We start from the raw sequence: 13,093 nt of genomic DNA, 5'->3' as shown, positions 1-13,093 counted from the left end.
CCGTTGCAACGCACGGGCATTCAGCTAGTATGACTTAAGAGGATAAAAGCCAGCTTCACATTTTCTAGCCACGTGCAGCTTCTGTGTTGCATGATTCTTAATGAGGTAAAATCAAGTATGAAATTCAAAAAAGACATTATTATCATAGGATAATTTAGGAACTAAAAAACATGTTTAGAATTTTTGGGGACATGAAGAACATTGTTAATAGCAAGATGGCACATATTAGTATTGATATAATAGCAACCAATGTGTTTAATTTTAAAACATCCTTTGTTGCCCACTTGTACCGTGTCACTGCCATGATACTGATCCCTCACAGTTAGGTGATCAAGGCCGAACATGATGTGATTTGTGGCACCAATATCATTGTACCATTTGGATCGACCTTGTAGGAGCGTGTAGACACCAAGGCCGCCAAAGGTTTATTTTCGTATGAATTGTCCATTCGGTACCATCACTAGATGACAGTGTGGTCGAGCTTGTCATAGATCTAGCATTAAGGATGAGGGTCGTTGCCACGATAATCACCATCGGAGCGACCACCACAGCCACAGTCACCACCGTCGTGGCCATGGAAGGTGCTGCCATGACCCATATAGTTGGCAGAGGCACTGTGTTGCAGTTGCAATTCATCAACATGTTGTATAGTTGGCGAGATTTAAATGCAACCAGGTGTGTGAACGCATCATCGAGAGAGTGACTCGGTCTTGGTCATCATACATGTTATGAATGGGTCGTAATCGATCGGGAACCCTACCAATAGATAGGAGATGGCCTCCTCATCATGTAGAGCAGTGGTCACAACAACAAGCTTAGTGGCAAGCCCTGTGATCTTGTAGAAGAAGTTGGTGGCAGACATATCACATTTCTTTGATGTAGCAAGGTCCACATGGATTTGCATCGTGTATCTTCATGGACGAGGTGAATTTCTTCTAGAGTGAGTCTTAGACCTCCTTAGAGGACAAGGCACTAGCGATGTCTTGAAGGACTTTCTCAGCCATCAATTGGAGAAGGCCACTCAACAATTGTTGATCTTGATCAAGCTTGCATACACCAGATTGGAGACTTCGGCGGCACCCGCGGTCGTCGATGTAGTGATTTTCTTCTTAGGGGTGATATTGGATCAACTTAGATATTTGTAGATACAGAAGGAGTTGAGCACTCCATAGGAGGAAATTAGATTTAGTAAGTCGAGTGTGACGCCATGGTGTAGAAGCAGTGATGTCCGATATGGAGGAGGAAGAGGAGGATGAAGAATGCATGTGGGGAATTAGAAATTTTTCCTTGGCTCTAGTACCATGGTAGATTCGTGCAAGACAATGCCCTACCTATATTAGAGGACACAACCTATGCCTTGTCATGGCAGATAGCAGCATTGTCATGATTAGGGTCATGGGTCGCGATGGGCGCGATGAGGCAGGGCCGGAGGGGGGAGACAGAGGCAAGCGACTACGACGGCGCTCAGGAGGCCAGACGGACGGCGTGTCAGAGAGAAGTCCGAGGGGAGACCGGGATAGTGATATGGACCTATGGTATGGTTGTGGCTGAAAATTTGGCGTATGTTGAAAGCGAGGTTTCGCGTCCACAACCCACGGAGGACGCACGTGTGGCCACAGGTGGCACGCGTCGTGCGATGGATGGCGTGGAGGCCGTCGAACGGGGACAGGCCTCCAAAAGGGGTTTGGCGTTGTCGAAAGCGATGTTTCGAGTCCACGACCCACAGAGGATGTGTGTAGCCACCGGTGGCACGCGTCGTGCCACAGATGGCACGGAGGTCGTCATACGCGGACAAGCCTCCAAAAGGGGTCAGGTTTTAATAACTTTGATAACCTTCTACCTTTACATGGGTTACGTTAGCCTTAGCACTTCGGTCATCAGGCAAGACCGTGCTAATTTCAGGTTTTTTAGGGTTATAGTTAGGGCTGCTGATGGTCTCAGCCTATTTCGACATTTATATATACCACATCTCCTCTTTTTATCTCCTTTTGTAAGAGCAGGTTTACAAGTTCAAGATACGTTTGGTTCCTTTAGCCTAGGAACTAAAGTTTAGTTAGGAAACTAAAATTTAGTCCCTACCCTGTTTGGTTCTAGAGACTAAAAGTATTCAAAATGTATTAAATGAATCATAAGAGGACTAAAATACCCCTTAACATTCTCTCGTCATTAGTGCAACTGAAATAAAGGAGGGAAAAAGATAAAATTTATATAGTTTAGTCTCTTTTAGTCACCCCTTGAGAGACTAGAGACTAAAACAGTTTAGTCTCTATTTTAGTCCCACATTTTACAATTTAGGGACTAAATGAGACTAAAATGGATAGACTAATTTTTAGTCCATCAAACCAAACGGTGCCTTATTATATCTTGCACTTCGTTTCTAATAGCCCGAAACAATATAAGGAAGAAAAACATTGAAGACCCGAAGTCCAACAATTTGACTTAATACTAGGATAATCGTGTTAATGTAAAGTTAATGATTTTCCAACATATTTTTTTCAAATTCAATTCTAAATCCAAAGTGTTTATCAATATTCTTTAGAAGTTCTACAAACAGCAGCCAGTAGATCGATCATCGGGCTAATATGTTTTCCATGCTACAAGCCATGCACACAACTTAAGTACTTTCTAGTTCCAACTTACTTTGTAGTACAAAGTTGATGGTTAGACCATCTCCAACAGCTCTTCTATATATCTCATTCACTATCATACCTACTATTTTAAACTCTACTCTGTAAATAGTATTATTTATAGTATAAAATAGTGTTTTGTACGACCGTATACACTATCTACTGAACGATCATTCAACCTGCACGCAGGTGGCGCATATTCTTTTTGTGGATTCGCCAGTTGGGGCCGGGTTTTCCTTCTCCAGAGATGCCAAAGGCTACAACGCTGGAGCGGTATCAACCACGCTGCACTTGGCGAAGTTCCTCAACAAGGTACCATACAAAACCCTGCTTGCTTAGTATCTCTATATTCCTACTCTCTCTTCCTCTCTCTTTATTTACCTGTATTTGTCGTTATCATATTCAAATCGGTTAAACTCCGTGAAGTTTTACAAGATTTATATAGAAAAGTATTAGTAGCATCTGTATCTTTAAATAAGTTTGTTAAGAAAATAAAACTTGTTAAAATTCAGAAAATTGAATTTCAATTTCCTTTTAGGCGGCGGTGACAACAGGAATTCTGAATATTCCCGCCGGATAAAATAATTCCCGTCGGTTTTTAAAATAACCGTCGGAAATTAAATAATCATCGTCGGTTTCTTCTTAGACGATGGGGATTACATAATTCTCGTCAGCTACTACTTGGAGCCGACGGAAATAAGGTAACCCACGTCGGCTACTACGTGGGGCCGATGGGATCAGTTAACCCCCATCGGCTGTACTTAGTAGCCGACGGGAATTAGAGTTTTTGAGAAATGTGTCGAATCTAGCCCGCACGTAGTAATAATTCCCGTCGGCTACTACGTGGGGCCGACGGGAATAAGTTAACCCCAGTCAGTATAAGGCTAATTCTCGTTGGTTCTTGGTCGACGGGGATTACCTGAATTCATGTTGTGGGTTATTTTATATATATACTTATATTAAAATTGCAACTTTAGTTTGTTGCAATTTCTCCTGGCACAATCTTTAATTTTGGTCCCACAATAGAAAACATTAGAGAAAACTACAAACCTAACAAAATCTTATTTGTATTGCCATAAAGACAATTAACAATTATGTTGAACACCATATTTAGCACCTAGGCACGACTGGATGGTCTGACCTTGTGGTCCAGATGGTCTACGCCCCAAAAGGTTCGCGGGATAACTCGGACGGTCCACGATCAGATTAACTCAGGCGAGAGTACTTATCCCACGTGTGGTTATCCTAACCTATTAGTGAGAATCTGTTGGACATCGCTTAGGAACTGGTTCGGACCTCCCACATTCTAATCGAACCAATCTATTTACCTTATTTACCATTCATGCTTTAAGAGTAGGTGTAGCGTATCCCTAATTTTAGTTTTCCAATCTCAATCTTCACCTCGCTTCGACTCCACGTCGTCTCGAGGCGTCTTGGATAGCATGCCGATTCCAAGACAACCCTATATCTTTCCTCCCTGATGGGGACCCTTCCAGGGGACAAGATATAGGTTCTAGAGGAGCTCATCGCTATATTGATATAAAACTATCTATGGGTGTATTGGATGCTCTGCCGATTCCATGACAACCCTAGGATCTTACCCTGACAAGGTTGCCCTAGGGTCCCTCCTTAGGGCGAGATCCAGGTTCATATGGGAGCTCTCTGCGCTTGCGAACAATCTGCCGCCCTATACCCTACCACGGACGATCCGGTGACCTATCACGGACCGTCTGACACATCACAGATCTAGCCAAACCCAAGGTCCTTCTCATCCCAAGAAGGTCCTAGGGTTCGTTGCTATTTGGCCCTGAAAAGGCGCTAACATAGACGTGTAGTTCAAAACTGATCAAGTGTTATTTGTCCAGTCTTGTGACCAACCGTGGATCGTCTGTTGACTTACCATGGACGGTTCACCGCCTTGCAGAGAGGTTCCACAAGGTCTCGTTCCTAGCAAGCGGGATCTATGGATAGTTAGTGTTTGGCCCAAAAGACGCCAACAAATTGTTTTATAGTCAAACAAGACCAAAATTTTGATATGTTATAATCAATTTACTTGCACTAGTTACATGTACAAGAGTGTTGCCTAGACTTATGTTAAATCTCAGACACTTAGGGCTTGTTTGAGAGTAAGGGTAATGGAGAGGATTGAGGGGACCAAAATTCTTTACTATTCAATTTTGAATAGTAAGAGATTTTGGCCCCCTTAATCTGATCCATTCCCTTGCTCCCAAATAAGACCCTAAAATATGGGAGAAATATATGAAATATTTCATGGCGCATCCAATTATGCACAATAAGTAACAATGTTGTATGTTTGATTGATGGGTGTCAAGTGGTTCAACGACCATCCTGAGTACCATGCAAATCCTTTCTACATCGATGGAGAATCATACGCTGGAAAAATTGTACCATTCCTTGCACAGATGATTTCAGAAGGTATTATATTGATTGCGCTGGTTTTGTTACTATATGTATGGTGTAGACGATGCAACTTGGTCTGGAATTGTTCATATGCCTCCACATAATTGTTCAGGTATTGGAGCAGGAATGAAGTCGGCACCTCGTCTCAAGGCATCTATCCAAATTGATGAGGCTACCTATATTTAATTTTAGTCTATCCTTGAGAATTTGTGTATTTAGTAAATAAACCTATCATTCGTATGGTCTTATATATTTGCTAATCCGTCTCCTCGATCTTAATTAGGGCTATCTAGTGGGCAACCCGTCCACAGAGGAGCGTATTGATGTTAGCGCTAGAGTGCCTTGTGCTCACGGGTTTGGGATTATATCACATCAGTTGTATGAGGTAATTATGCTCGTCAAGATCTGCATTAACAATATGCATACACTTTGTATCATTGTTTGGGCGGGACACTCTGACCATGCATAATTTTTTTAATATGTGGTGTTAGTTCTTTTAAATGTGTGTAGATGATATTGGGGCATTGCCATGGAGAGGACTACTCCAATCCTGCAAAAGAGTTGTGTGGTCAGGCACTGAAGACCTTCAATGATGTAAGAGCACTTGATGTTTACTTCCACTATGTGGTGAATGCAAATTTCTATATGTACTCCCTTTATTCACAAAAATAGTGCAATTCACTCTTTTCGAAAAGTCAAACAAATTAAATTTTGATCAAAGTTATATTAAAATACTAATATTTATGATACAAGACCAGGATGATGCCTAGAGGAGTGGGAGAGAAGAATGGGAGCCAATTAAAATTCTATTATTTCAGAACAGCCAAATACATCCCACGAACCAATTTATCAGTCCAAAACAATGTATTTTCTCCATAACCAACTTTTGATATCAACACCACCGAGAATAAAGCCCTTGCTTTGTTCGACACCTAGATGGATAAACTGCACCAAGGTCTGTTAGGCTTAGTCTTTTGGAGCCATAGCCACCGCATGCGTAGGGCCCAACTGAGGTCTTTAAGACTAGAAATGCCAAGACCACCTAGCTAGAGAGGTCTACAAACTCTGCCCCAAGCAACCAGGTAGTGGCCTCCTCTGATCTCCTTGCGCCCCCTCCAAAAGAAACTTTTTCTCATTTTTTTCAATAGCCTTGATAGCCCAAAGGGGAATATTTACCGCCATAGCGAGATAAATAAGCATTCCAGTAAGCACATATTGTACTTGCACCTTTCTACTAGCCCTTGTCATCAATCAAATATGCTTTCCATCATGGGAGTTTATCAGCAATTCTATCCACAATATGCTACAGCTGATCCTTGGTGAGATTTTTTAGGGACAACTGCAGTCCCAGGTATTGGCAAGGAAAAACTGAGATGTCACATGGGAGGAGGCCCTGAACCACTTCCAAATTCTCATCGACACATTGAATGGGGTAAACACTAGAGTTTTGTTCGTTGATGCGGAGACCTGAAGCTGCACCAAAAAGATGTAAAATATCTAGAGTAATAGTAATGTCTGCAACAGATGGATGCAAGAAGAGCGCCATATCGTCTACATACATAGATACCCGATGGAGATAATGTTCAACAAGCCATATCGTCTACAGACATAGATACCCGATGGATGGGCCGAGTTCAACAAGCCAAAGTTGTCAAACTTCCTGCTCCAAACAGTGGAAGCAACTACCATAAGGTCCACCTTGATAATGTTCCAACAAGATTTATAGAAGCGCCTAGTGAAACCATCGGGACTCGGGGCCTTATCATTAGGTAAACTCCTGATGGTATTTCCAAACTTTATGTTCTGTAACAGGCTCATCAAAATTTGTCAGATTATAAGTTGGCATTTGCAGAGCCTCCAAAATCAATAGTCCACTCCCTATCCACACATTCACCAGTTAGCTTGGAGTAGAAACTATCCACCAAGTCCGCTTTTCATCATGACTAATGAGGATATGATCTCCATTCACAAAGTCGTGCAACAAAATTCTTCCTTTTTCGATGTCGAGAGTTCATATGGAAGAGCTTTTGGTGTTAGCATCCCCCCTCTTTAAGCCATAAAATTATCGATCTCGGTCTTGCAGTGGTACGTTGAAGAGAGGATATAAATAGGGAGTGTTTTTTCAGCATATTTCTTAGCCAAATATCAGCCAAGGACAAGTATCTACTGTCCTCCGCTAGTCTATGAAGACTTTCGCTCGCCAAAGCCAATTGACACCTCACTTATCCCACATCATGTTTCCCACTCCAAGATTGCAATTTTCTAGCTATAGCCTTTAGTTTCAAGTCCAAAGTCTTAAAAGGTGCTTGTCGACGTGACAAAGTGTTATCCATCAATGGTGTATCCTCCGATCTTCAGTCCCTCGATCTAAAGCCTTCATTCCTGCTCTTTATCACTCCTAGTCCAATGCGCAGGTAATGGACCACGATCCAAATACTCATTCACAAAAAAATTAGGGCCCTTAAATAATTTTAGTTTAAAAAATGAATTGGAATATGGCTCGATCTTAATACGATTTGATCCTCAAAGTTTGTAGTGTAAAATCTAGAGCCCATTACCGCACCTAGTCATATGTTTGCATGCTTGAGTCGTCGAATCTGTTTGTTGCCCGTCGTCTGTTGTCAATAATCCAGAGATCGATGACCTAGTCCACTGCCTCTCTCTGTACACTGTACTTGTAGCTCACCTCGGAAGTTGCGCAAGGCCATGTACTGCAGGAGAAATGCGTCGCGGCGTCGTCGTCTCCTGTGCTGAACGCAAACAGCAGGGTGGCCGGCGGCTCGTCGTCGTGGGCCTCAGATGGCAGGAAGATCCTACGGGAGGAAGAAATGGTGGGACGACGCGGAGTACTGGGCAAGCTATTTCATCCACCGGCTCTTCCTCCATTCAGTTGCAGAGTGAGCCAGCATCTCAATTCTGCATGCATATGATTAATTGATTTGGGTGTAACCAGACCACAGCGTCGTAAGGGATTATCGATGACAAGGTATTTTTATATCATGCAGCATCATGTTAATTAACCGTTGATTATTAGTAGTGTTGTTACTTTACTTGTGCAGGTTTACCGGTACTACCTGTCGTATTTCTGGGCAAACGACAGGCGCACCCGGGATGCTCTTGGGATCAAGGAGGTGATAGCTACTCATATGTAAGAAGGTTTTAAAGAAGTGCTTAATTAGCCAAATAATTAAACCTACCGATCATCAGGGCACCGTGGATGAGTGGGTCAGATGCCACAACGACGACCAAGAGTTGCCTTACGAGAGCGAGCTGAAGAGTGTCGTCAAGTACCACCGGAACCTGACGTCCAGAGGCTACCGAGCCATGGTATACAGGTAAGGCATGCAGCAGCTAGCCCAGCTGGTAATAAATCTGATGACATGCATGGACAACTGAAGGATATAATTAATGGCATATAAATATACGTAGCGGCGACCATGACCTGCTGGTGCCACATCTGGGCACCCAGGCCTGGGTCAGGTCGCTCAACTTCCCCGTCGTGGACGACTGGAGGGCGTGGCATCTCGGTGGCCAGTCAGCTGGGTGGGTTTGTCGTCGTCCATCCCATCCTTTCTTGATCAATTTGCATGCATGATTCATTCCATCCTCTCTTGATCAAAACTTGCAGATTTACAATAACTTACTCAAACAACATGACATTCGCGACGATCAAGGTACATATATAGAGATAGTACAAAACGGAACGGAACGGAATTGGGATTATATTATTGCGTTGTTGCAGGGCGCCGGGCATACAGCACCTGAGTACGAGCCGGAGAGGTGTTTCGCCATGTTCAGCCGTTGGATCCTCAACCGGCCACTCTAATCCATCGGTGAATGAAGAGATTCGTGTGTAAATCTTTCTTCACGAAACTACTGGCTATAAGATGTACGTGGATGGAATAAAATGCTGGCTATGAACCCTTGATGCTGATGATATATACTCCATCAGTGTGGTGAAGCCAGATATGTATTGTAGGAATAAATAAAAGTACAAAACGGATGTACAAAGGTACGTACAGTGCCCTCTAGCTACGCTACATTAGCAATATACACGTTCATATACATAATTTTCACGCGGCATGCATTGTAGCAGATGGAAACATACATGTGTGTCCAATGTTATTCGCCGTCGTCTTAGGATGCGTTTGGTTGGAGAGTCTACAATAGAGCGGCTTCATTTCTAATTTTTTTATAATAGAACCGCTATAATTTTGTGTTTGAGGAGCAGAACAGAGCCGTTCTATTTTTTGTTTGGTTGAAGAGTAGAATAGAGCAGTGTCGTTCTATTTTTTTTGTTTCGTTGGAGAATCATATGAGTGTAGAGGTGACAAGGAGAGTGCCTGTGTCCGGCCATTTTAGTGGAGCAGGAGCATTCAAACTATTTATGGTAAATTTTCATATAGAGGTTTCAGGAGCCGCTCCGCTCCTCTTTTGTTGAAAACCAAACATTCAAAAAATACGAATGAAGCCGCTTCATTTGAGGTAGTTGAAAGCGATCTAAGTGTGTCATGGAAGTCCATTATGACATTTTGAAGTACTACCTCCCAGCCTTCCCCGCTAGCGTTGTAGTACGTGCTAAGATACTAATAGTGTTGGTCTATGTTGAGCACCTAAACTAACACTCCCGGACTGTTCGATATTAGATTAGATAGAGCGAGAGGCCTGATTTCTTGCGGGATTCAACTGGCCCTTTGAGGATTTTGTTGGACTCCATTTAAGAAAGGGTACAAACCTCCCTCCCTATATAAATGAGGGGCTACAACCGATTGAAGAAACCCAATCAATCGAACCAAAACACCAGTTTTATCTTATTTACTTTCATGTTCTTAGATTAGACCTAGGTTTAGCCTTAGTTGTAGCTTCTCAATCCCTAATCTTCGCCTCTCTTTGGCTCTATGTCATCTTGAGGTGCTTTGGGTGGTTTACCGACTCCAAGTAACCCAAGAATCCCTCCTCCACAACAGAGATCCCTCCGGGAAGGCGGGATCTAGATCCTATTCAAAGCTCTATGCGCAGACACGGACGTCCGTTGATCAAGTGTGGACATGCAGTCCACCAGCCCATAGAGAATAGCTAAGCTAAGCCTTGTCGAAAGGAACATGTGAAATGAGGTCGAAGCTACCAAGCTAGAAGTTCATAGGATAATCGCAAAGACAAGAACCAAAGGAGGTAGCTTCAGTTCCATGGGTGTCACACCCGGGTTTCGGGGCACGAAGACCCGGGCGCGAACATAAAATCACCAGGTGTGCTGGGACCAAGTCTCACACATATGATGAATAGTGGTACAGAAACGAATGTCACATCTTTATTATATAATAGGAGTTCTGTATAAAATAAATAAATAATTACATCATACGGAGACAACGATCCAGCAACCCAAAGTTGACTGGGAGACGACGGCCTAAACCTCTCATAAACTCGTCACAACATCCTCCATGCGCCTCATCCTGCGGTACCTGTTCTTGATCTGTGGGGGGTGTGAGACATCAAGAGCGAGCTCACATACGTTCATCGCTCAATAAGTTGTGGGGAATAATGTGCATGAACTCGCCAAAGGTGAGAGCTCATGTGAAGTGTAAGGCTTACCAAAGAGGATGGTTAAAGCTGAGCATTGCTTTTAAAGTTGGTCAAAATTTTATTAGCAGTTACTAAGTGTAAGTAAATACCAACCCAAATAAGTAGTAGATCAAAATAATAATAAATAATCCCAATGCGATGCATATGACAAATTGAATTTAGTTTCATAAGTTAATCATGTGAGTGTCCGAGCTGCTCATGACCGTGAGCACAACTAGTATACCAATTTTACACTCTGCAGAGGTTGCACATCTTTACCCACAAGTCGTGTTACCCAGTTACCACGGGGTTGATCGGACCCCATACACCTCTACCAAGGAAGCGAGGCAGGGTTCCACTACGAGGCCTTTACAAAGTTCCACTAGCTTTAGAAAACCCGCTACAGTTCTAGGAAGCTCCAGTGCAGGGATCTGTCGCCTGACCGCCATCACAGCAAAATCAACCCAAGGACCACCCTACACTGACCACTCCCCTACTGCCCTTGCCCCTATCGGGTAAGGTAGTCTAGCTTTCCTAGTTAGTCAGCCAAGGGCATCCATACCACCCTTGTGGTAGCACTGTTTTCATGAGTGGTTCTCCATGTTCCAATTAACATAATAATCTTATCATGAACAGTAAATAATAAACTGATAATAAAAGTGTGAACATGAATAATGTATATCTCCATACACAAAACCACATAAAGCAATAGCATGTACTACCCAAAAATTCAGTGGTAAAACAAGATATATAGATAGCCAGACTAGGGTAACCTATTGGGTCCCATTAAAATTAACCTATGTAGATCATTATGATTAATAAGAATATGACTGGGTAAAAGAAGTGATCAAGGGCACAACTTGCCTGGGACTTGAGATTACAGGTACCAACTTGCTCTTCAGGTGACTCGTGACCTCACTGCTAAACGTAGCAATACAGACAAACATGGTATAGGTAATATTAACATCACACCAAACATAAGCTCAATCTGCATAATAATATTATACGCGGTGCTACGAGACCGAGGGCTCAAAAACCACTAAATTCGGAGTTACGGTTCAGGAGATATAGTTTTCTCAAGTTTTCGGTGATTAAATGGTAATATCTTCTATGCTATAAATCATGTGAGAAAAATATTCCTAAGAAATCATTAATTTAATTTTAATCCAACTTATAACTTGATTAGAAAACATATTTTAGTCCAATTATAACTAAGGACTGAAAATATTACTTCAATTTTAATTAGAGAAGTTAATCCAATGAACATAGGGTATATAATTAATTATTTAAAACATGTTACATGATAAAATAAATCCACTAAAGGGTAGAAAATTTTATTACGAAGCTAACGCAACTTGAACGGGTCAAATCGGAGTTAAAACGAGAAAGTTATGAAGTTTCTAAGTTTATCATATTTATTTTCATCCTGAAAATCATTTTAGATTTTATTTTCTAAGATTCCGAGACCCGTGGACGGTGGCCACAATTTCTGAATTCTCTAAGGTCTAACCTGCAAAACTCAGGGCCTTTCTGAAATGATTCTATCACTATCAGGGATCTCGGGTTTATTACAGCAAAGCATAGGGTCTCTTTAGTAAAAGTTCTTGGCGGCTTTACATGCACTCGATCTGAGCCATTCGATCCGAAACAGACAGATCAGATTAGATCGCTCAGCGAGTGAACCAGTATGCGTCGGTCACTACAGGATCAAAGATCTACGGCTAGAAGGCACTCTCTCCTGCTTTAACTGCTCTAGGCATTGGATCTGAGGCCCACGGTCCAGATCAAGTACATGAAGTAGTATTTTCCGATCTAATTGGGCCCGTCTGATGCCCATCCCATGGCCTTGATCCAATGACGCGAATGGGTATTCAACGGAGTAATCCTACGCATTCGCAGTTGTATCAACGGTCAGTACAACCATCCCCTGTCGAAGCCTGAGCGTGGTGGCGCCTCCTCGCTCACTCGGTGGAGCACGTCGGCGAGGCGCCCAATCGACCCCACCCGAGTACTAGAATCGAATTGGACTGGTGCCACACGATTCTCCGAACGTGACTAACGTAGCTGGGAACTTTCCAAGAACAGAGGGGATGTCGGGAGAACTTCCCACGGCGCAATGTAGCCCCGCCATGAGCTGCAAGCACTAGTGAGGAATTGGGTCGGAAGCGGTGGTCTTCCCCACCCGATGATGCCACGACGAGCTTGCACATGTCCAGACGACCATCCCCAACCATACGACGCGCGTAGAATGACAAGAAAATAGGAGGAACAACGATGGCGATAATTCACCATTTCCCCCTCTCGATTGGCTCAGCTGCCATGACGCCCCAAGTTCTTGAGCATCGCACGGTCTACGGGTTTTTGGTAGGATGGCCAAAGGGGTCGCGAGTGCACGGGTCTTATAGCCAGGGTAGCGGCTAGCTCGGAGGGATCTCAACAACCCTGCATCACTGAAAGGGAAATAGGGTTTAACCTTTTCCTATAAA

At 43.0% G+C, this 13,093-nt stretch overlaps 1 protein-coding gene across 1 annotated transcript in view; it reads left to right on the top strand.

Annotated features, from left to right (window-relative positions):
• The window catches only part of LOC100217293 (serine carboxypeptidase 1), a 34,049-nt gene extending 24,926 nt beyond the window's left edge, over nt 1–9,123 (top strand). The window contains exons 4-14 of the mRNA NM_001143643.1: nt 2,817–2,939; nt 4,961–5,063; nt 5,161–5,198; nt 5,332–5,433; nt 5,559–5,642; nt 7,730–7,945; nt 8,108–8,179; nt 8,256–8,383; nt 8,478–8,591; nt 8,677–8,722; nt 8,791–9,123. Coding sequence (NP_001137115.1) covers nt 2,817–2,939; nt 4,961–5,063; nt 5,161–5,198; nt 5,332–5,433; nt 5,559–5,642; nt 7,730–7,945; nt 8,108–8,179; nt 8,256–8,383; nt 8,478–8,591; nt 8,677–8,722; nt 8,791–8,874 — 1,110 coding nt within the window. The 3' untranslated portion in view covers nt 8,875–9,123. The remainder of the gene's footprint in view (nt 1–2,816; nt 2,940–4,960; nt 5,064–5,160; nt 5,199–5,331; nt 5,434–5,558; nt 5,643–7,729; nt 7,946–8,107; nt 8,180–8,255; nt 8,384–8,477; nt 8,592–8,676; nt 8,723–8,790) is intronic.
• Nucleotides 9,124–13,093: the final 3,970 nt, after the last annotated feature.

Source organism: Zea mays, chromosome 2, assembly GCF_902167145.1.
Source record: "Zea mays cultivar B73 chromosome 2, Zm-B73-REFERENCE-NAM-5.0, whole genome shotgun sequence".
NCBI lineage: Eukaryota > Viridiplantae > Streptophyta > Magnoliopsida > Poales > Poaceae > Zea > Zea mays.
The sequence above is the reverse complement of the archived record's forward strand: the minus strand, read 5'-3'. Positions and strand labels throughout refer to the sequence as shown.